The following is a 25219-nucleotide window of genomic DNA, read 5'->3' as shown; positions in this document are numbered from 1 at the left end:
CATGTCTTGTCACCATGTTTTGGTAAAGATAGCATACCGTCACATGGTTGGTGCATTTAAGGAAACTTCGGCAATGAACAATGAAGACTTTTTTGACATAAAAGTAAATATGGTAGAGATTATGTATCTCAAGCAGGTGTCACATCTCTACAACTTGATTTTTGTATAATTTTGGTATAGACTATTATGTAAATCTGTTATTTAAGAGGTAATTAAACCCTCTAAAAGCTTATGGGATCCTTATGAGTATAGTCATCAGTATTGTTAAGCATATGTGATATGTATATTACATGTACCTGCAATGGTTGAGAAAATTTGAAATGTTGTAAAACTTTCACGATAACTGTGCAGTCTGTTTTCTTACTTCTGATTTCAAAGTTTCAGCTATTTCAGCTCACCTTTAAAACAGTTGCAAGTAGTAGCACACGTGAGATAAATCTGTATTTCTCTTCTATAATTTCATATTCAGAGCAAGCAGTTGTGAAAAACTCTAATATGTAGCAAGCAAGTGAAATTAAAACTTACGCTACGGTGAGTGCAAGCCTTGACTCTCAGCTTTTTTTGATAACATTGTGGACTGACACAGGCAGGCAGCTGTTTTTCTACCAACACCAGAGGGAAAGCTAGTGAAGGGTACTAACTCACTGAGTGACAGATATTGCTGACGGTGTCTCACAGAGGACATGCGAGCCAAACAACGAGCAGAAAACTAGCTATTCTAACTTTAATATCACAAGCAGTGAGCATTGCTACGCTGCTAGTCTGACTCACAGGGGGCAAGCATCAGCTACCTATGGCAGGCAGTGTATTGATCCTGCTAGCCTCTAGCTAGCGATGGGTGCTAACTCACATGTATTCAGTGACGGGGGCATTGCTGACAGTGTGGGCTGTAGCGGGCAGGCTAGCTTCGCTACCGTAGCTGGAGCCACAGCTGTAGAGACTGGGCATGTGAACGCGGTACAGGTTATCGTGCACACCGCCCCGTGAGGCACCCGACTCGTCCTCTCCGTCTTCCTCATCCGTCCTTCAATTGGTCAGGGTAAGGGCAGGGCACGAGAGGGCATGATGGGTAGGAGGGGAGAAAGGTAGAGGGGAGGGAGATCCGAGAGAGACAACAAGAGTGTAAACAAGTGGTTGAAGAGGAGGTTAGGAGAGGGGAAGGTGTACTTGTACTATGTGGAGTCCGCTGATACAAAAGACTGGGTAAGGCCATGCCTCCAGCACCAAAGCAGCTGAACAAGAAAAAAAGGAACATGGGCAGCATTCACCTTCAAAACAGGTCCATTACAAGTAAAGCAGGGTCTCTAATATCACTGCACGACTACAATTCCCCAGCAAAGTGGAGCCATTTTGGTTGAAGTGTGCAATTACATATAATAAATCATATAAAGATAAAAGTCCTCTTAAAAGGTAGAAACATGCAGTCATTTTTTTCTTCATGCAACCTTCCTCTGTAGACATATAAGATTTGCTCCTGGTATTTACCGTTAATGTCAAACTGTTCGAACGGCATCAAATTTCAAGAATCCATTTTTTTCTTTGATGTATTTCATGCATCTCTGAGTGCTCCATGAAAGTTAAAGCAAAAAACGTCAGGAAAGAAGGAGATAATATGGCTGGTTTGGGCAAACCATTTTCAGACATAAAATGGTCAAAAATGTAAAAACGGCCAGCAACGTAACAGAATGAGGCATCAAATAAGATATGTGCTGATTTGGAAGTTGGATCTCTGGCTACAGAAATGAACAGGCTGATCAGCCACTGAGTGCTTTTTTTTTTCCTTCTTTGTTTTACATCTACAGCAGCAGTCCATTTATAACCAAGTCACATCAGGCCGGTACTGTGAAGTTAAAGGAGGGGGGGGGGGGGGCTGTATTATGAATATTTGTGCAGGTCCTACGTTAACAGAGACAAAAGGCACAAAAAGGAGTTATTGCCCTGACTGACCACAAGATGGAAGTATTTCACTCGTTCAACAGTAATAGAGCTAAGCTGTGCAGCCCATCAAACAGTCTCAGCTGCAGCAGCCTAATAAGCAACCAAACCCGAGGTAAAATCAGGGACATTATGGATTATTGTTTAATACCTTGTGGGCCATAGCATCACATAGCACTGCTGGTAATTTACACCCACCACTATTATGGCACAGGCATGTTTTCATAATTCGCAACCACTGTGATAATAACCATCATTGCATGTGTCGTTTTGACTTCTTTGAACAGATTTTTTTTTTACCACATGATTATTTGGTTGTTTGGACGGGCGGTTTCTCTGACCCTAAGGTCATTGAATTTCTTCAATATTCACCATCATTCGCTGAAGCCCAAAGCATTTCCAAATCAGGACAGGGAGAGAGGAGGAAGGGAAGGAACAGAAGGAAGAAGTGGGGCACAGAAAAACAAAACAAAACAACAAAAAAAACGTGGTGATACACAATCTAACGAAACACTGGTGCTCCAAGTCCACAGCGGTGAAAAGAAAATGAGAGATACGAACAAACATAGACACAAACAGTCAGCCAGACTGGCGGTGCTATAACGGCAAACAATAAAATAAACAAAAACTTGCAGAGAAAAGTGGATGGATGCCAAGACAGGCAGGAGGACGTTCCATAGGATACAACAGCTCAGGAGGCAAATACACTTAAAGAATGACATGCATGGACACCGAGTAGATTATTTACGGGTTGCTCTCCAGTTTTCAAGTCATCAGTTAGACTAATAAGAAGTTAGAGCTAGTAACATGTTAGCTGTTAGTGTTAAGATTAACTACACCGATGAATGAATTTAGGGGATGTGCGTGGCTTGTGAGAGATCGTGTGTGTGCATGTTACCTCTTGCCAGGCCAGGTATGTGGCACACTGCATACAATTGAGGAGAACATGAGAGCGGTGACAAAGGAGAAAAGCACCAGGTAGATGACACCCTCCACGCCGTCGTAACACAGTCCTGTCAACGCTTGGACGTAATCCTACACAGAGAGAGAAAAGAGAGAGAGAGAGAAGAGGAGAGGAGAGGAGGGTTGTTAAGTCTCCCTCCACTTAAAAATGTGTTTTTCTTCTTTTTCTTTCACTTGGATGTTTGAGCTTCACTGTGCAGAATGATGCATGAACAGAGTTTGACACATTCATTTGCAGAAGAAGGAAAGTTTCTCTGTGCTCACCTTAAATCTGAGTTTAAGACGTGTATTTAAAAGCGTGATTTGTGACATCAGAAATCATTTGGAGCTAATTATAGTCCAGTATGAAACTTGAACAACTACGACATGGAAAAGTGAATCCTGCAGTGAGTGCACATACAGATGATGGACTTTGCAGTGAATTAGGAGACATCTTTTGTCCGGCAGTTAAACTTTAGAAATGAAAAATGTTTGCATATTCATAGACGCAGCATTTTTAATGAGGAAGGAAGCACTAAGTGTTATTTTTAACAAGGTAATTGATTTTTTTTTAATGGGATTACTATATTAGACCCAAATTACTATTCAAAGTCGTTTTTTATACTTCTTAAAACATTTCTGGAGGGAACCTTTAAGATCTGAGTACTCTCCTTTTAACACAACACACAAAGTGACTCACCATGTGTAGGCTGCGACAGTCGACCAGAGCAGTCAGCTGGTGAAGACCGACTTCAGTGGAATTCAGCACAGACTGGATTTGCTCGAGAGTTCCCTGCACACGCAAACACACACACACACACACAGCGAAGGTTACACATAAACGCTCGATATAGATATCCACCCTCACGTACGTCCACAAACACACACACACCAGATAAACACGTGTGTGCTGGCCCTTTTGTAACTGCCACTTTCATCACCCTCCTACTAATGCGAATCCACTCATCTGTGAAAATAAGGACCTTCAGATCATTGCATGCACACACACACACACACACACACACACACACAAACCTTGGTGTTGGCATAATCACGTGTTGCTGATCTCAGTAGTTCTGCCACATCATCCTGCATCTCCACCAATGCTTTGTGGCTCCCTGACAGCCTCTACAAAACATACAAAGAGACACAAACAAACACAAACAACAAGTCCTTTAATTATATGATTTCTTTTCAGGTTTAAGCGTATAAATGACCTGAAATAAGGGAAGCGCAGTATAGAAAAGCAATGATGTTGGTCAAATTACAATAGAAAGAAAAAGAAACAGCAAAAACACTGATTTGGGTGAAGTTACCTGCTGGAAAGGGTTAACTTGGCCAGAGCTGCACTTCAGGTAATACTGCAGGATATCTGGGAATGTACCAATAAATACATTTTAATAGGATTATAATACATACATTTGGAATATACACATTACAGGGTATCTGCACATTTTTTAAGAACATATTTAATGACTTCAATACCTTTTTAATACCTCTTTAAGGAAAAAATGCCATTGCTGAAACAACAGGATTTTACTGTTATAGTGGGTTGAAATGGAGCTAATTTTGAAGTCATTTATACAAGGACTGCAACTCGTGATTAGTTTCATTATAGTTCCAACTGAACAAATATAATTACACTCAAAACAAATGTAATACCTTAACTCCTACAGTTCCAGACATTTTTAGACCTTGAATATCAAAAACTAAATTGAAGACATTTAAGGGGACGCTGACATTAGTGAAAGAAACACTGTGATTATAAAAAAACTATTAAAGCTCTGCATGTCTCTAAGGACGCAGCATTACTCCGGCACAGTTGTGTGTGTGTGAGTGTCTGTTTTTGTATGTGTGTGTTACCAAAGCAACATCTGTGCTCTACAGCAGCAGACAGATAGAGCGGAAACAACCGACAGACAACAGAACTCATTAGATGAGTGCAAAGAGGGAAGTGAGTTAGGGGAGAGGAAAGAAAATGGGAGCAATTGGGAGGTAAAGAGGGATATAAAAGGATGAAAAGAGAGAACAAATCAGATAATGATCCTAAGTGTTTTCTGAATATTTCTCTTCTCTCTCTCTTCTTTTTTTTTTTTTTTTTACATTTGGGACAAGCGAGAGGAAAAAGCGAGCAGGGAGAAGAGAGTTGCTGATGCATTGCAGTCAGCGGAGGGAGAGTAAGAGCTTTTAGATACCAGAGTGTCAATCAAACGCAATCCCCTTGGACACACATTCATACACACACAAGCACATACACGCACACTCGTTTCTTAAAATAGAAGCAACATGTCAGTGTGAGATTTGACTGTCAGCGTGGAAACAGGAGTCTATTGTGGATGATTCTGCTTATTTGTCAACCTACAGTACAGTATGTGTCTATGAGTAATCCATTGGCCAGTCATCTCTTACCACCTCCTTTGGTTGTCCACAATAATTAACACTACTAATGACATATTATAAAACATTTAGTTTTTCATAGTAGTGCAGAGCCTTTTATTGCACATAAAAACATTGAAAATCTGTCAGATGTATGGCTGCCCCCAGTTCGCTGGTCCTGCATTTCCCTCTCTGCATACCTTGGTTGATGACAGCATTATCCTTGGTTACCCTGGTGATGTAGGTATCCGGGGAAACGCAGAAGTCGCTGGCCGACTGTAAGAAGGTAAGCACACATGACACATCAGGCTACAGTAACATCCATGCAGTGGGAAGAGATTACATCACTGCGGAGCCGGAGAGCTCTGCGATGTTGCCATGGTTACACTTACAGCAGCGACAGCCAGTTCCAGGCCGAGAGACCCCCAGCTGATTATCAAAGTGAGAACCCCCATGAGACACACTCTGAAGGACAAACAAATGCACATTTCTAAAGTCAACATTCAGCTTACCAACATGACATTCATAACACAGTCTTAACTGACACAGATTTAGAGTTTAGAGAGGATTTGACTCATCCAACAGCAACACCTTTTGAGGTGTGAAGTAACGCTACATACCCAATCAGAGTTCCCCTGGAGTTGCGTATCAGGCCGAAGAGTACCAGGAGACAAATGAGAACATCAAACAGCAGCAGGCCAAGGTACCCCAACCACCTGCAAGAAAACAGATATAGTACAGCGTTTCATACACCCGGATTGTTTTCAGTAGCCGTGTTGTTGTGTGTGTGTGCAGAGGACACATAACCCATATTTGCACACACCAGCAGTACTTTAGTTTCTTTTAGGTTCATTCTTGCTCACTGAGTCATGCATGTGATAATTTACGGGAGCTTTAAACCCTAGAAGGACTCTGGAGGCCCATATAGCTAAAGTTGTAATAAATGTCAAAGAATGAAATGCCTCAATGCAGTTAAGGAGGTTGGCGGGTTTCCGCAAGAAAATGTGATGTTATTTAATATCCATTTCACATTTTTGACCTTACAATATTTATATATATAAAAAATACTTAATGTAGTTTTTCACAGTACACTCAGACATTAGCAAGAAGAAAAGTGAAACAAATGATCTAGTGGCAAGCTTGGGGTCTGAAGCCAAAGCAGTAATGCATTAAACCTGCATTGTTTCTAATGGTCTGCATTGGGCGATGCCACTGGCTGAAAAAAAATTACTAACTAACTGTTAAAAACTACTAGCAAATGAACAGGATGTCTTTAGTCTTTATCAAACAAGGACCACGAGATTGCGATTCCAATTATTATTGATTGACCTCTTCATTAAACAGTGCAGGTTTGTTTGGTTGCACTGTAAACAGATTCAGAAACAGGTATTATTTGGTTGTTATTCTCATTAAATAGGAGTATTTGATGCTCAATAATCCTGGGACCTGTAGCATTAAACTCAATTTGCTATTACCATGGCAACCACCGTCATTACCAGGTCAACCAGGACTGAAATCTTAAGGATTACAACTTCAGGCATTATTGCCATGGTTGGTTAACAACTTTATGAATAGTTGGTCTTTATGGTTTTAACGTACCACCTCTTAAAGGAATATTTACCCAGACAATGGTACACATACCCCCTACATGTTGGTACTGACCTGTAAAAGTCAAAGGCCTCTGTCTTGCGGGCCAGGTCCTCCAGGGAAATGTCAGTATTGGACCAGAAGGGAACATCCACCATCAGCTTCACCAGCTCGTCCAACTGTCCCTGCAGCTTTTGAACGATGGACACGTAGTCCGTCTGCTCCTGGTACGCTGTCTCCAACTGGCCCAGGTTATCCTCCACTGTCTGGTTTAAGGCTAGGGCACTGTCTGACACCTGTACACTCACAGGAAAGACAAATAAGCTAAAAACTACCACAGTCACATTTTTTTTTTTTTGCAATGGATTGTGTGGAGGAAAAAAAAGGGGTGACAATAGAGATAACTCACCAGTTTCTCCACCCCAGACACGGTGCGGTTGGCATGACGGAGCGAGTAAGCCACACGATTGGCTCCGTCACTCGACTCCCCATTTCCGTAGAATCCTACGGCGATGCCAGCGCTGGGAGGAAGAGAAGCAGAGGGAGCACACGATTCAAGAATCAGATGGCATGAAAAGAATCAATATGGATGAGTGAGCCCAATTATATAATTTTGTTCCTCTTTTTTGCTCACAGTCATGCATGTGCAGAGTTTTGGAGTGCTGTTCCTCTGTTAACCAGCAAGAGGCAGCACTGAGCTCTAAGTTATTTGCTATGGTGTCACCCTCGGGCAAGCACAGAACTACCAGGAATGATTCAAACACACACACACACACACACACACACACACACACACACACACACACACACACACACACACACACACACACACACACACACACAATAATTGGGTCACCAGACCGCACATAATATGATCCTTCTGCAGCTTTGCACCCACATTCACACATGACACATGCTACAATATCTGAGGTTCCTGGCCCCCGACGCTGTTCCAAACCCCTTCGTACTTTTTAACCATGTGCTCACCACAATTAACCCCTCACCCGCCCCACCACCAGCAACTTCACTACCGCAGATACCGTCTTTACGCTCGTCACATCTAACCCTCTTTTCACCGCATATACCCCCATTACTGCTGTCGCTCTTATTTTTTTCTTCCTTGGCCTGTGAAGCTCTTCCAAGCCCCCCCTCCCTCCCTCCCTCCCCATCCCCTTTGTGTACAGTAAGTGTGCATGTGTGTGTGTGTGACTGTACTCTTTGTATTGATGATGTATCTGCCTGCACATTCACACCAGACAAACTGTAGAGGGGGAATTTATGGCCATTGTTAAGGCAATTCATTCTAGCCCATTAGATCTTGAGTACCCCCGTGTTACAGCGGGTTTACACACACAAGCCATTGTGTTGGTGTGTGTGTGTGTGTGTGTGTGTGTTGGTTTGTGTGTGTTTCAGAGCTTTACGATGGACAGAGCTTTATATGTGACATAAACCTAGAAATAAAAAGGGGAGCAGGCTTGACAAGACACACAGAATAAAGATGAATAAAGGCTTTAATGAACTTTGGATGTTAATATAAGGATCTTACATTTCCTCACTCATTACTTCCCCCCCACCCTCCTTTATCATCCTTCATGTCATGTCAGTTTTAAGAGTTAATGATCTCCCTCCAACCCTTGTTAACTCATCCTCTTCTTCTCCTCCTCTCCTTGTATCTGTTCTTCTTCTACCACTTACTTTCTCTCCAATTCCCATCATCCTTCCTCTTCTTCTCTGTCCCTCTCTCTCTCTCTCTCTCTCTCTCTCTCTGTGTAGCTTTATCTTGCTGGTTTAATACCTGCTGCTCAAACCAGGGGATTTCATGACATTATCAACGGAACGGCTTAGGATATGAGACATAAAAGGGAGAGAGAGGGGGGAGGGTGGGGTTGGGAGCTGCAGTAAGGCAAAAGTTCAAAAGTCAAAGGATTGATTTGAAGAAAAAAAAACCATTACTCAGATATCATCTAGCCTTTAAAAATACCAAAACCTGTTCCGAATGATGCTAACTCAGAGCGATCGAGCGCTGCTTCGGTCCATTTCCAGATGAAATGGACTGACATCATCACGCTAAAAATGTTTTGCTGTACTTAAATGAGCGGACTAAAACGCTCTCAGCTGGAGCTTGTTAGACAAGGCGGTGAATGCTCTACTGAATCAAAATTGGGTTCACGGTGAGTTCAAACTCGTAGCCAAACCGATTCACCTGAATCCAAAATAAATGCATCCAACCAGTGATACAGCCAAATTACATGTTATGCTGTATAATACTAACAGTGAAACCTGAATACACTAAATAATAAACTGGTATGTATAAACAAAGTGAAATACAAACACAAAATCCCACAACTGACTACTGACTTAAGTAGGAAAATATTATAAAAGGCTGCAATTTCACAATTATTCTTTTGAATAATTGATAACAAATTTAGTCAATGAAATGTCAGAAAATAGTAAAAAAATACCAATCACAAGTTCCCAGAATCTATGCCGACAATCCTAACATTTGTGAGACGTTTTTGGTTGATAACAGATGTTCAACGACCTAACACAAGCAACACAAATGGAGGAAGTCCACATGTAGTCGGGGTGTGCCAAAAATAAAATATGATGTCATGTTAAATTGTGGACGGAGCACGCACACACACAGACATACACGCTCAGATCCATATCAAATATTCAATAAGAAATATTATAGTTAATCATAAAATATTAAAAACTGCAAAAAAACACTCTTCAGCACTGAGTCACGCGAATACAGACACAGACACACACACGGACGAACACACACACACACACACACACACAGCTCCCTCTGACTGTATAATTCATTTCTCGTCGTCTCTGCATCAAATCTGCTTCTGTCTCCATGGCAACCTTTCTAGGCCAGGGAGACAGCCGAACAGAGAGAAATAATAAATAACAGAGAGAGAGAGAGGAGGGGAGGAAGGAGGGAGGGGGGGACTAACAGTGATGAAGTAAAGAGAAAGACAGAGAGAATAAGTCATAAGAGTAGAAAAGTGATGAGAGAGTGAAAGAAAGAGGAGTAAGTTTGTGTGTGTCTATATTTGTGTGCCAAGAGGAGCAGAGTCCAGCGTCTGTGGTCAAAACACACTCCCGCCCCGCTGCTCGGTCACAAAGGTGAAAGACCTCAGAGTGTACACACAGCCTTCAGAGTCAGATCAGTACAAACAGAGGAGTGTTACCACCTGGCCGGCTTCTCATTACAGAGAGAGGACTCCATTGGTGCCATTTAAGTAGATTTACAAACAAGATGTATTTACAGTGTCAGCTTTCAAGTGGAAGTAAATAAAATGGTTGTGTTCTCAGCTTGATGGCTGTATAATCTCACATTATTTGACAGCTTTTGAAGAGTTTTAAAGACCTCTCTCCCCCTGACTTCTGTTTATTCGACACATGTTCTTTCTAAACCACAGGCAGTCATTATTTCTGTTTAAAATGTTCAGGATGTGTGTTTCCATCATGGCACTTCACTGATGTGAATTTGTGTGTGTGGGTGGGTAGGTGGGGGGGCGGGGTGGATAATGAATGATTTTGATGTTTTGATCCATGTAAATCTCTTTTATCAGCTGTTTTTTGGATTTCTGGTGGAGGGCAAGGAGATATCATGAAAGTCTAAATCTATTCAACACATTAGCCAATAGTAAAGTTTCCCACTTTTCCAACTCGGCCAATATTAAAAAAACGTCCTGCTTTAACTTTCTTTGCTCTTTTATGCACAAATTGAAAATGCATATATGAAAGGCAGATGGAAACATACCTATTGATACAAGGAGATTTATAGTACCATAATTACACATGTATGTGACTCAAACATCTGCTTTGAGTCTGACTAGGGCTGGGTATCATTTAAAATATCACGATACCAGTACCAATGCAAGTATCCTTAAAGTGATACCGATACCAACTAAGTACTTCAATCGATACCTATTACACATTTTGTGCGCTTGCTATTATTCAGTGTAACGGGCGTGTAGTGTAGCCACACTTTAGAGCGTTTAGGAAGCATCTTGGCTGCTGCACTGCTACGAGCGCTAACTCAAATTCACTGCGATTTCACCACCACAGACCGGTCGTAGCTGCTGTGGCAGTGGGCCAATCACATGTCGCATTAAATCGAATAAAGCTTACGTTGATTGGCTGTGCGTATAAATAGTCCTTTTCTCTAGCTCTGGGTGCAAGAAGGATCAATTGCATGTATCGTTTGACAGGAGATGTGTTGATACTACTTGGTATCGTTTTATTTCGGTATCAAGTACCGATACGCAGACAATGGTACACCCTAGTACCTTACATACTTTAATCACTCAAGCTTTCTTAACTATATTAAATAAATCTGACAACTGTCCGCTGTTGCAAAAAGTCCAGAAAGGAGAGGTAAACACCTTTAAACAGACATTATTTTATTATAATGGTGTGTGGAGGTGTGTGACGTCCCTCTCTCCCTTTTGCTTGGGCTTCCTGGCTCAGGAGCCAGTGGGCGGGACTAGAGAGGATGTCAGGGAGACTACCTGCACCTGCGTAGTTTGGGCCACAGCCTATTTAGGTGGCTCCATTGCTAATCAATCCCTCTCTCTCTCTTTCTTCCAGGCCTCCACCAACCAGATGGGTTAGAGTTTTTATTGTTTTGTTTGCATACATCGCACCACACATTTCACTCATCCACACATTGCATTCATTACTGATATAACTGACTAACATTCTTCTAATTTAACTTAAATTCATAATAAATGTAGTTTTTAGACACTTCATTTCATGTGTGATTCCTATTTTTGTTGCAGACTCTGAGTCGGCTCGTAACAAACAAGGTGTTACTCATACGGGGGGATAACCTCTCACCTGCAGACGAGCGTGGCGATGATGACGCACCAGGCGGTGCAGCAGCAGTCGGCGCTGGGCTGCTGGGAGTGCGTATGGGAGTGCGAGGAGTCGTCGCTCTTGCGCCGTCGGCAGCAAAGCCAGAAGGAGTAGAAGAGGAGGAAGATGAGGTCCAGGCCCAGACACAGCAGGGCCACGGCACCGAGCAGCAGAATAGACTGTGGAGCAAAGGAAGTGAGAAAGAAAAAGATAATTAGTGATATTAGGGTTTTATTTATGATTGCACAATATGATACATTTTTCTATCAAACTTTGGGAGTTGAGAGTTGTCCTTATCACATGGAAGAAGACAATTTAGGAGGCGGGTCAAGGATACAGGAAGGAAATTATCTGATATGAGCAGAAATAAGACAGACCACATGATTTAGTTTTTTTCTTGTGTACAAAAGTTCATCAATTGTGCCTCCCTTTCAAGAAGTTTGAAAGCCAACAAAAAAAGAGAGTGGTTGTTAAAGGAGCATTTGATGGATGTCATGAAAAACGCATTTGCACACTTATCAAACACGCACACCTTCATGGAGTGAGCGGAAGCCGGGCTGTCGGGGAGCCTTGTGTGCACTAGAGACCCACCACACAGATCACACACCCTCTAAAAGCTTTGAAGTGTAAAAGAAGGAAGGGATGTTGGGTGGAGGAGGGGAGGGGAGGGGAGGGGGGTAGACAGAAGGAGAAGTGTGAAAGATGGGGGGGATGGGGTGGGTAAATTTGGAAACAAAAAAACAAAAAGAAGCTGGAAAGACAGAAAAGAAGGAAGATGTGAAAGACGATGACTGAAAACAAAACTAGAAAGGGAGAAACGGGTAAAGACAGAGATGAGAGGCTGTTACAGCAATTTCCTCGGAGCTGATGAAATCTTTTTTTTATCACGCGCAGACACACACGCTGCAATGTTTAGTTTTTCTTTCCCCTCTGGGTTCGTCTGGGAAAGTCATTGCACTGCAGGACGGCGTTTCTCGTCAAACGTCTGCTAGACAACTTAAGGACAAAGGAATTCTGCTTGGTCAGGAACTAGCGAGACAGAAACAGTGTGCATAAAAGGGGAGTCCTCCATACATGATGACAAAATATGAGTCCACCTCCAAGACTCTCACAGACTTCCTTCAGCTTCCGGGCTTTCTAATCTGCCGGTCTTTACACTGACCTAAATTCTTCCTCACTGCCAGACAGCAATTACTGATCCTGCAGCAATTTATGCACCTCTACTGTAAATATGCACATGTACTGTACAGTATGAATGTGAGCGTGTGTGTGTGTGTGTGTGTGTGTGTGCCAAGATCTACATCGTATTTAAAAACGTTTCTTAAAATATAACATAATAGAAAGCATAATATTTTTAGGCAGTGATTCAAATCCTGCTGGTTTAGGGCTCATGAGCAAAAAAAGTGGTTAAAACATGAACACTGAGATCTTTGTAAGAAATATAATTTGGGATCTAGGGCCGGGTAATAAATGGATATTATATCGGTATAGTGATATTCGCACTTCTGACTCTGTCTCCACCTTTAAATCCCGCCTGAAAACGCACCTATTCCAAGTCCTCTGTCACAATGTGGACGTTTTGTATCAATTCCCAAAAGACCAAATAGATTTGCTGAATGTTGGTTAATAACATATTGACGGAAAGAAAAAGGTGAAGATCAACAGTGAGTCTACAGCTAGAGTTCATCTTCACAGATCTCAGCGTTTGCCAATTTTAGCTTTTTTTGATTTGATGACTAAATAATTACCGTAGCGAGATGAACTTAAAGTATATTGTGAGTTCCTACACCGTCACTCATGATAAGATAAGATGAGATATTCCTTTATTAGAAATTTACAATATTGCAGCAGCAAAGTGGACAGTAAAAGAAAGGGTCGATAAAAAGAATAAAGAACAATAAATAATAAGTACAAAAGCTAAAAAAAAAAAATGTAGTAGATAACAGTAATATTATACACAAAAGTAAATAAGTAATATTGATGGTGAGTGATAATTTACCTGAGTTTAGATTGCTATTGCACAGGCTTAAAGTGAGAATAAATAAATATATAAATACATTGCACAGTTGAATTGAAAGGAGAAGTAAACCTAAAACACTGATATTACACAGTAGAAAGATCAGAGACTAACGTTAGCACAGCGGAGCAGCAAACTCAAAAGAGAGCAGCTGACCAACACACACTGCAGCATTTAACGACTTAAAATAACTCGGCACTCAGTCTGTCTCAACTCAGAAACCCTGAACTAACACTGTGTGTTGGACAGTGCAGAGGCTGCTCTCCTCTGCTGGAGATAACACAGAGGAGCACTCCACCTCCACCTCAGTTTCTTATTCTCATACAGGCAGGTGACTAATTATTAGTTTAGTCTATTTTGCAGTTAAAGTTTACACAAAACGGAGCAACCTGGTGGTCGATTGATTAGAGCACATGTCACATAATCACAGCATCCCTAGTTCGAATTTGGCCAGGGACCTACGCTGCAGGTCATTCCTCTTTCTCTCCCTCTCCCTGTTTCCTGTCGGCATCTCTGCCAGCTACTATCTAAATTAAGGCAAAAAACCCCAAATAAACCTTTAAAAAATATATTTATACCCAAAATGCCAGATAATGACAGAAAATATACAGAGCAAGGAGAGGCAGAAAACCCAAATGGGCTTATTTAAAGCCTCCACCAAAGAAAATGTTAAAATTACACAATATTACAGAAAATAATATGACTACATAGCACAAAACAAATAGTTACAACATATATATCTATAATAACAAAAAAATATGATAATAATAAAACCAGAAAAATGAGAGTAAGTGTGTGTGCATGTGTCTGTACAACATGTCTTTTTTTAATTCATTCATTCACATGCAGGTAACTTTTTTTAAATAAAGAGCTTGCCGATTATTTATCTTATGTGCCAGTTATATGTCATGTTGTATTTCAGTGGACTAAAAACTGTGCAAAAATAAAATCATGTATGGAAATTAAACATTTCGATGCGTCAAAATGCATCATAATCGTTTTATCATCGCATCGCAGCTCTCTGAATCAGAATCAAATCAAATCATGAGCTGCATGGAGATTCCCACCCCTTAAAAACTCCGATCCATCCCTGATTTGACATGCTGTTTTTCCGTAGAAATTCCTGAACATCAGAAACCTCCCAGAAATAACTGTTCACAGTAAGCAGTCACACTAGAGCCAGCTGACATGCTGCCACTAGCTTCTCTTTAAAAGGCACAGATCTCTTTCTCACATTGCTAAACAATGCAGCTTAATAAGGTCGCTGTTACAATGTAAAGTCTGACAAACCAGAGCGGCAAAAAGCGCTGTGTCAAATCTGGAAGGGCTTAAGTAAATCTAACCGGGCTACTGGGTCACTAGCCCACATAGAATAGGATAGGATGTGATCTGCAGTGTAATGTGACATCTGACAAGAGAGAGGACTCAAACACAATCCTGCTGAGACATCAATGTTCTTCAGTTGTTTGAGGTTTATGATGACTGATGGGGAATTTATTCATGTGAATTGGTGTAGAGACTAATTATGAGTCAGAATATGAAAAGTAAGGGTTAAACTTAAATTGTCACCATCACCCACCATCAAAACTAACATAAACTTGCTCGTAGCTCCGTCTCTTTACAGCGTGAGTTACAACCCGCCTCATCTGTAAGGAACTGTGTGCATTTATGTGTCGATACCGGTGCTTCTGTGATTACCGCATCACTTTCTCACGGGAGAGCTGGTTGGTAAGCCGCGGCTGAGCCAGAGGAAATCACTTGATTGCTTTTCTCCAACAGGTTAAAGAAGACGAGGTGGAGGATGGGAGGAGAAGATCCTGATGGGAGAGGAGGGGGAGATAAGCTCTGCAGATTCCCAGTCTGTGGCATTATCCTATGTTATTATCTATAGGCTTAGTGCTAGAGACGTTGTGCTATGTGAAAGGCATATACTGTGCACCACTTATGCATTGTTTGAACTCTCGAGCCAGTAAAATCAACGTCAGGACTTGATACCACATAGAATAAAAACGCACTAAGCTTCGCAGAGTGAGAATGAGAGCTCACGCTACATTGACGGTTGATGGATGTTTTCAAGACGCACGTTATAAATCATGCTACAGGGGTGAAGAAGGGAGCGGTGCAGACAGAGGAGGAATGAGAGGTTGAGCAAAAGAGACATTTGGGAGAGAAAGTGTGTTATTTTTGATATGAGATCAACTGCAGAGCTCGATCAATAAGTCTTCTGATGAAATATTCATTTACAACTATTTTGTTGCTTCCAGGATTTTCATTTTCTGCTTTTTTTTTTTAGTCGTATGTAATGTGACAGTGAGCTTAATCTTTGGGTTTTGTATTACGGTTTAAACAAGCTCGGGAAGTTACAATGGGAATATTTCATTCTTTCTGAGAAAACAATGAATGCATTATTGTGAAAATAATTGGCGTTTTAATTGAAAATAAAAATAATCATTTGTTGCACCACAGTAGAACTGTTTAGTTAATAAAAGGTCAGAAGTGCATCTAGGGTGTCTGCACATTTTTAAGTACACATTTAATGAGTTTTAAGACCTTTTAAAAACCTAAGTTAACAAGTAAGTAGTTAATGCAGAAAAGTGTCACATGTGACTTTTGTACTCATACATAATATATTATGAGACATATAATAATGTAAAAGCAGGATTTTACTGTTGTGGTGGCTTGAAATGGAGCTCATTCTGAAGTCATTTATATAGGACTGTAACTAATGATTAGTTGCATTATAGTTCAGACTGCTGATTATTTTTTAACTTGAATAAGTTGATTGGTTGTATAACTATCAGAAAATAATGATAATAATGATAAATAACATAAAGTGAACAAATATAATTGTGCATCAGTCAAATGTAACGCCTTAACGCCTACAATTAAGACATTTTTAGACCTTAAATGTCAAAAACTGTGCATCTTGATTTCTATTATCTAAGCTGATGTTTTCTCATTGTTTTGTCTTTTTATGTGATTGCAAAGCCCAAAACATCTGCAGTGATGTAAAACAAAGAAAAGCAGCGAATGAGAAGCTGGAACCAATAATGGGCCTCATGTGAGAAGCCATATACAAACAAATTCCCTCTTCTTTATGTTCTTACCTATGATTTGTTCTTATATTGTTAGTACGACGTAAATCCTGGGAACATTGCACATGTATATATCTGTATAGATTTTCTACACATTGCACTTTTTCCCAATTTATTGTATATATTATATTATAATTTATTTGATCCTATTGTTGTCTTATTTGTTGTTGATTCTATTTTTAGTACACTTTTACCCTTACGCTGCTACTGTTTTCACCCTGTACTGCTGTGTCAATGTGAATTTCTCCCTAGGCGGATCAATAAAGCTGCAGCTTATCTTATCCCATTGATTTCTTATTTTTGCTCTTCTCTTAGGTAAGAGAAGATTTTAAGGCTTTTAAATCACAATTCAATATCTCATTACTGCTAGATTTCATCTTCTTCTAGAATATGAACAGTATGTGAGGTTTAACACTAATTTAAGATAATATTGCTGCAGGAGTCCCGTCAACCTTTTGACATCTTTGCTTGACAAATTATTTCAGTGACTAATTAATAATCAAAATTGCTGATCAACTAATCATGTCAGCACTAGTACTTATTTATTACAGCAGTGATAGGAGTGATAACAGATCCAGGACTCTTAGTGTTTACTGTTCGGGCTTCATGTTAAACTTATAATCTGATTTGAGGACCAGGTCTCTGCAGCCTCCTCAATCTCCGCCCACTGTGTATGATGGCCGTGAGATTAACTGTTGGCCTGACGAACCGTCAGAGCTGATTAAGCGTGGATCAATTAGCTACTAATAAGCATGATGAGCTTGGGTGTGTGTGTGTGTGTGTGTGTGTAGTTAGGCTACTCGAGATCAGCTTGCAGCATGGAGGAAGGGCAAAACGGTAAACGGCTAGGCACAGTGATCTACTTTCAATCTGTCCATTTGTGTGTGTGTGTGTGTGTGTGTGTGTGTGTGTGTGTGTGTGTGTGTGTGTGTGTGTGTGTGTGTGTGTGTGTGTGCGTGTGTGTGTGTGAGCTGACAGGATCAATCACTTCCACCTCAGTGAGTTGTCCTTGCACACACTCTCCCTGTGCTCTGTGTGTTACTCTCTGTGGTCGGGCCTTTGCCTACTTTACTATCCTGACTGACCTCCAGTTCATCCTGCTAACATTCACCTACACTACCGGGACAAAGTGAAACCAAAACTTTTTATTTAATTCTTCTCTCATGAGCCGGGTCATTAGGTGTAGGGCTGGGCGATATGGGCAGAATCAAATATCACGAATATCACAATACCTCAATGTTGATAATTTGACAATATTGTAGGGATGACTATCGGTGCTTTAAAAAAATATTTAAGATTCAAGAGTAGCATTTCTTTTTTGGTCTTTGATGAATTCCTTTAAAAGAAAAACCTATGAGATAATGCCTTCCACTGTGCAAACTGCAGCAAACTATAAAAAATACCAATTACTGTCTTACTTTCCACAGCTGGGAATGTGTGTGTGTGTGTGTGTGTGTGTGTGTGTGTGTGTGTGTGTGTGTGTGTGTGTGTGTGTGTGTGTGTGTGTGTGTTGTGTGTGTGTGTGTTATTACAGGTCACATGATTCATCTATAATGTTCTGCAGCTGTTTAACTGCGGCTGGTAGCTGACTCTGCACTTCTGCCATACTACAAACAGACGAACGTGCACACACACACACACACACACACACACACACACACACACACACACACACACAGACAGGCAGAACCTCAGAATAAGAGCTCCAATTTCAGCTCTTCAGGAAAAAGAAAATACAACAGTTTTTTCGCTGAAAGCCACAAAGTCAGCATCTCGGGTAAAGTCGAAGTCATCAGAGACCGACTGTAACTGAATACTGAACAGACTTTTGTTACAGTGTGTTTGGTTAAGGAAGAAAAAGTGAGTGAATGAGGGAGTGAACGAGTGAGTGAGACGTTGTGTGTGAGAAGAAAGTTTTGAAGCGGCTCGAGAGCTGAATACAAATGAACCTGTGCCAAATCACATCAGAAAGAAAAACACTACACAGAAGAATCTCTCTCTCTCTATTGTGTGAGAGTGTGTGAGAGAGAGGGTGTGTGTGTGTGTGTTGTTGTGGTGTGGTGACAGACTCGGTGCACTGAAGGACATTGTGTGTGTGTGTGTGTGTGTGTGTGTGTGTGTGTGTGTGTGTGTGTGTGTGTGTGTGTGTGTGTGTGTGTGTTTTGCCTCTCTCAGCTGGATGAGTGGATGCATGAAAGCCTTTGAGACAGATATACTGAGCCAATCTAAAGACAGGCCTCAGTGAAAGAGTGAAAGAAAGAAAGAAAGAGAGCATTCTTTCACAACAGACTACAGCCCTCCTCCCCTTCCCACTCTCCCCCCCCCCCCCCTCCCTCCTCCCTCGCACCCTCCCCAATCCAATTCAACCTCCTTCTTCTTGTTCTTCTCACCCTCTATCCCTTTCCCTCCCTCCCCCCGTCTAGCCAGAATTAATGATTTCACCCTGAATGGAGCCCCTATATTCACTCACACACACACACACACAAATATACACACAATAACACACACACACACACACACAGCACCCTGAGGGAGGTCCGTGACCTCACCTCGACAAACAACACCAAGTGCTAAATACGCGCTGACACAGAAAGCGAACATACTGTTTTCTGACATACATAAATACAGCACGTTATAATATGCACAACTTCTGTACGTCAAATGATGCACAAACAAACATATGATCATATCGCGGAAAGCTCAATGACATAGAAACAGCCCCCGTCTGTTAAAATATGTCAGGATGTAATTAGTCAAAAAAAGGGGGTCCTTAAAATTCCAGTGGTCACACACATTGACACACACACCAGCACAAAGGCCCTTAGTTTAAACATTGAATAGCTCCCAGGAAGTGACTATTTGGCAATTTAGAAGCACCTCCCATGGCTCATCGAACCCTCTCTCTCTCTCTCTCCCTCTCTCCCTCTCTCCTCCAATCAGTCTCTTTTTATCTCTCTCTCACTCCTCCTCCTCCTCTCTCCGGTTCTCATCTCGCTCCCTTGTTCATGGCTGTGGGTGCCTTCCCACGCTCAGCTCTTGAACTTGCACACCCTCCCCTCCCCTCCCTCTCCTCTCCCACTGCATGTCAGCGAGCTGCATTGAGGTGGTGACTGCAGTGCGTGAAATGCAGGTTTCTAAACGATGTGTCTTTGGGTTTATGTGGACTATACCGAGGCTGCGTTTTCTGCTGCAGAGACCTGGAAGTCACCTTGCTGGAGGATTCAAATGAAAATGCAGCAAAAACCGGTCCAAAGCCCCTCTGTGAAACAGAGAGGCTCTGCAGGGGCAGGGATTCATCAAAGAAGGACAGCAATTAGTTTTATACATTTAACTAATTCTAATGAATGTTTTTTTGCTTCTGGGATGTTTTTTCAGTAAATTGAATAATTGTTCATCCAATAAAAATGTCACAGAATCGTGAAAAATGCTTATCTCAAGCCACCAGAGTCCACAGTGATGTCATCAAGTTGCCTGTTTGAGGCTGAAAACAGCAAATGTTTCACTTCAACTATTAACCCTTTATCAGGCGAATAACTCTATTTGGTATCTTCCGTAATCACCTAAAATAGCCTCCCCATGCCTCTCTGAGGTCGTACAACCATGAGGATTTCTTATATATAGAAAATGTTTTACCCCTTAGACCACAGAGGAACCATATATGGTGACTACATTCATCTTGAATCGCAACATAAAAATGATACATTTTGATGTCACAAAAGCAAAAAAGTCATGTAATATCCCCCAATAACCCTCTCGGGTTAACATTTTGAATTTCCAAGTATTTCAATTAGTGCCTGATTATTTTTTGCTGATTGACTTATTCATTGCTTCTGAGACTTTTGGTCCAGTCACCCTCGATAGTCAAGCGATGCCTACTCACAGCTCCTCTTTACTAGCTGCATGTGTTATTAAACTTTAAGCAGAAAGAGGTTCTACTCTCAGATTGTGAAATATTAACAGTGGTTTTAGCATCCCAAATAAGTAAAACACAAGAAGACAAAAGAAAAAAATGTAAAATATTGAAGCAGAAATTGTCTGTCTTATTTTGGTATTCATCATGCCAACCCTAGGATTTATATTGCAACCTTTAGGGGTCTCAACACACAGGTTTGAAGCCAATCAATTGATCAATGGATCGACTAATAAATTCTGCTACATCCATCCATAACAATGATGGAGCAGGTAGGGGGGGTTAGTGTCTTGATCAAGGACATTCCTCTACTCTCTCATACACACACACACACACAGCATTGATCAATGCAGGGAGGTAACCCACAACTCTATGGTTGCAGGACAGCCTCAGTCACCATATGTCCACCCTGCTGTGAAATTGCAGTGTGGACAGGTGGCAGGACGGTGAAGTGAGCTGCATGAAGAAGGGGGGGATGATGAATTCTGAGTGGGAGGCAATTATTCTCCCGTACTTGTCTTACCTTCTGGTACTCAGAGTCCTCCGGCCTGAAGTCACTGCTCACTACCTGGAACTCCAAATTGAAATGAGGCAACCGGTGGAGCAGATTCACCCACCACGGTGGAGAGTAGTTCACCACGGCCGCCATCCTTCAGCAGGTACCTGCCCGGCTGTCGCTTCACTGTCTAACCCTGATTCCTCACGCGGACACTGCAGAGAAAGTCACGACTGTTGGTGGGTTAACATGGCACCGAAACGACACCACTGCACATTTCATTTTCCTTTTGGCACAGCTGGAAAACAGATATTGACGTCATTTCACCACATCATATTTAGCATGAGATAAATGTAGAGTGTGGCTCCATCCCTGCTGCTAAATCCTTCAAAACTGACCCCATCAAGGGCAGTAATTACCGATGACTGACATACTGTACATGCCAATCACCATCAGCATACCAGTATACTGCATACACTCTTTCTAATAGTTATGAGTACAAAATATCACTGTTAACTAAAACACATCTCCTGCAAATTTCCCCTTGTAATGTCTTTTTCTGTCTTTCTTCCCCTATGAATGATGACACACCTGCACATGCTGCTGCATTTTTTTTTTTAAAGACTGCATTGTGTGACGTTACTTCACCAGTTTTCTTTGAAATATTGCACCCTTTCATAATGCATTGCATACTTAGTATAAGTTATATTATTTTGCATGCGTTTGTTTTGCAATTACTGCCTTGTAATTTGTCATATGCACCATCATAATTGTTGTGAAGCCATATGTTAATGTCATCAAACAGCTCACCTGTCACTTCCTACACAATAAACAACTAAACAACAACATGAAGCTTACAGGAAAGGCGCATTGATCCTAAAATGGAGTATTAAATACCCCCCCCCCCCCCCCTGTTGTTTTAGACACACAGATTAAAATCTATGAGGTCATGCTGCTTTAAGACACACTGGCACTTGAATTATGGCTGACAACAGCAATGGCTGACAGCTACCTCGCATCACCCAAATTTACGCCCTAAAAAACTGATAAAACTCTGGCTTTGCGGGGGGGGGGGGGGGGGGGAGTAGGGGGGTAATAGATGAGTCGAAATGGCCGTTATATCAAAAACCTCCACACACACACACACACACACACAAATATTCATCATATACACACACAAACACACAGCCGCCAACTCCTCTGCTAATATATTGAATTTACTGTACAGACACATGTAGGTCAACTCGGTCGATGGTGTCCTCGCATATTCAATATTCAAACCCCCCCGCAACTCTTGTTTGTTTATTAAAGGGGGGGTCGATAAATAAATAAAAAATAAAAACATATGTTAGCGTTGCCCCGGATTATCTCCCTTTATCCTGCTTTGTCCGTTAAAACTACCGCAGTCTCTTTCTTTGGAGTCGTCAAGGCAACCAAGGAGGAGTAACGGCCAGAATCCACTCGGGTGGCTTCGTGTCTGTCCGTCAACATCGAACCCTCCGTTCGAACTCTGTGTTAAAGAGGAGAACCGAGGGGGGTAAAGGGGGGGCGACTTACCTGGTGAATCCCAAAAAAAGCAGCGGGTGTAGAGACTCAGTTTTCTAGTGTCGTTTTGGGGAGTCCAGGCCGGCGTCGTGTATATATTTCATATTTCCACTATTGTCTTCCCAGGTCCGGTGGCAGCCGAGCACTGCTGCATCAACGCGGACACTCCGAGCTCGCTGCGACGGCTGCAGTCTCAACCACATTGAAAAATAAAAAGGGGGAATAGCGGTCAACGACACTCACATTTCACCACGGAGAGACTCCTTCGTGTCGTGTCTCCCCCCGACCCCCAAAAACTAACCGTTCCCCCTACAGATAGAGAGCGACAATGCAGCCGCAGATGAAGGGTTAAATTTGTTGACCCGCAATCCAGTATCTCTCTCCTTCTCTGTCTCTCTCTGTTATTTTTCCTTCACAGTTTTTCAAACATGCAGTTGGTGTCTTTCTTCCTAATAAAGCTCTCGTCGTCGCCGGTTCAACGCTTTTTAGCGCTGAAGCTCGTCAATTGGATGATATAGTTGGAGCATGAAGCAAAACACGGTGTTTAAAAAAGCCCTGGAGGACGGGGCTTTGCGGCAGCTCCAGCTCTGCAAACGACTCCGTGTGTGTTTGTGTGTGTGTGAGAGAGAGAGAGAGAGAGAGAGAGAGAGAGAGAGAGAGAGAGAGAGAGAGAGAGAGAGAGAGAGAGAGAGAGAGAGAGAGAGACAGAGAGACAGAGACAGAGAGACAGAGAGAAAGAGAGAGCAGATGCGCAAAGAGTCCACCCCCTGACGTTGAAATGATGGTATTACATGTTAAAGAGATTTACTTTTGCAGAAGAATAACCTATTTAAATATGAAAGAACCAATACAACAATGCCAAAACACTCTGTTAACAAGCAAAAGTCATGCATTCAAAAACACAATACAGGGAGGTATTCAAGGTTCACAATTGTTTTGCCCCTGGTTTAATTGTATCAACTCATAATTAGTCTCTATACATAATGTCGGCACCTCAAACCATTCATGAATACCTCATCAGTCATTAATAAAGTGGTGATTTTAAAACAACAGTCAGGTGCCCAAATGAAAAATGAAGCAGGTATTTCTTGCCACAATCATTCCTCCTGTTCTTATTGGCCATTAGAAGATATTTTCATAATTCATTTAAAATGTAAGTGATGGGAGACAAAATCCACAGTCCTCGGTTTGATATATTAAAAGTAAAATAAAGTGGATACCTTTCCAGTAAGAAACTTCCCTCTTTGTGTTTCCTCGGACAATGTTTCTCTGTTGAGCTGCGGTGGAAGTATAGTAACAAAAATTGGGACTTTGGCACTAATAAAACTGTAATGTTTAAAAATATCTACTGGCACTAATAAAACTGTAATGTTTAAAAATATCTACTTGATTTGACTCATTTGGACATCTGAAACTTCAGATTAGCTTCACATAAACTTTTAAATACATTTTTGCACGGAGGGAGGACTGTGGATTTTGGATCTTCTAATGGTCAGTATGAACTGGAGGAATGATTATGGCAAGAAGAATCTGCTTCATTGTATATTTTGGGCACCTGACTGTTGTTTTAAGAAAGACTTGTGAACCCGTCCTTTAAAAGTAGAGTGGTTTACTTTACAGCAGTGATGGAAGAATATTTCCATTTAAGGTCACGGTACCAATACAAGAATGTAAAAAATATTTTAGTCATGCATTTAAAATGTAACCACACAGAAGTTTTAACGGTCTGATGTACTAAAAGGACGGGTTCACAATTTTTAAAGTCTGTCCTAAAACAAGCCAGGTCTTGTTGTAATAATGCCTCCTGTTCATACTGACCATGAGAAGATCCCTTCCAAACGTACCCTCAATGCAAGTTTATCTTTGTCTTTTGAGTAAAAAACATCCCCACTTTGTGCCTCGACAGACAGTTCTCCTGTTTAGCAGCAGTGGAAGGATCATAACAAAAAGAAGGAACTTAGTAGTTAAAAAGACTAACTTAGATTTTTTATGTGCACTTTTACCTGTTGGGCCTCAAACAGTTATTTGAATGAAACCATATGAGACGTTTAGACAGAAAATCCCAACACTTAATGACTCATGTACGACATCTGAAACAGGTCAAGGATCTCCAACCAGACACTGCTTTGTAAACGATCATAAGACAAAAAGGTTGAAAGCTGCTTGTTTAATCTTTAACAACGTATTGTATTTTATAGGTTTATAGTGTTTTCTGTGTAAAATCACAATCTGAAAAAAGTAGGAACTGTAGATGTCAAATAAATGTAATAGAGTCAAATGTACAATACTTTTACTGCTACAGCGAGTATAATTGTTAAGTATCGTAATGAAATTCTCAAGTAATGTATAAGTGCCTCAAATTTGTACTGAAGTACTGTATTTGAGTACATTTAATTAATCTCCATCAAGCAAGAAGCACATCAGATATGGCGGTATTCATT

General features: G+C 41.3%; 1 protein-coding gene across 2 annotated transcripts in view; it reads right to left on the bottom strand.

Moving 5' to 3' along the window:
- The window catches only part of ttyh3b (tweety family member 3b), a 29563-nt gene extending 6183 nt beyond the window's left edge, over positions 1-23380 (bottom strand). The window contains exons 1-13 of one of the 2 annotated variants that reach the window (XM_062434727.1): positions 22791-23380; positions 21261-21466; positions 11698-11894; positions 7250-7361; positions 6916-7136; positions 5874-5969; positions 5646-5718; positions 5454-5529; positions 4194-4249; positions 3913-4005; positions 3578-3670; positions 2834-2970; positions 851-1024 (exon numbers count right to left, since the gene is read on the bottom strand). In XM_062434727.1, coding sequence (XP_062290711.1) covers positions 851-1024; positions 2834-2970; positions 3578-3670; positions 3913-4005; positions 4194-4249; positions 5454-5529; positions 5646-5718; positions 5874-5969; positions 6916-7136; positions 7250-7361; positions 11698-11894; positions 21261-21386 — 1454 coding nt within the window. In that variant the 5' untranslated portion in view covers positions 21387-21466; positions 22791-23380. The remainder of the gene's footprint in view (positions 1-850; positions 1025-2833; positions 2971-3577; positions 3671-3912; positions 4006-4193; positions 4250-5453; positions 5530-5645; positions 5719-5873; positions 5970-6915; positions 7137-7249; positions 7362-11697; positions 11895-21260; positions 21467-22790) is intronic. The other variant, XM_062434719.1, reaches the window with a different exon arrangement.
- Between the last annotated feature and the right edge of the window lie 1839 nt (positions 23381-25219).

The sequence above is a fragment of the Scomber scombrus genome, chromosome 2 (assembly GCF_963691925.1).
Source record: "Scomber scombrus chromosome 2, fScoSco1.1, whole genome shotgun sequence".
Classification (NCBI taxonomy): Eukaryota; Metazoa; Chordata; class Actinopteri; order Scombriformes; family Scombridae; genus Scomber; species Scomber scombrus.
Note: the sequence above shows the minus strand (reverse complement) of the source record. Positions and strands in the feature narration are given on the sequence as shown.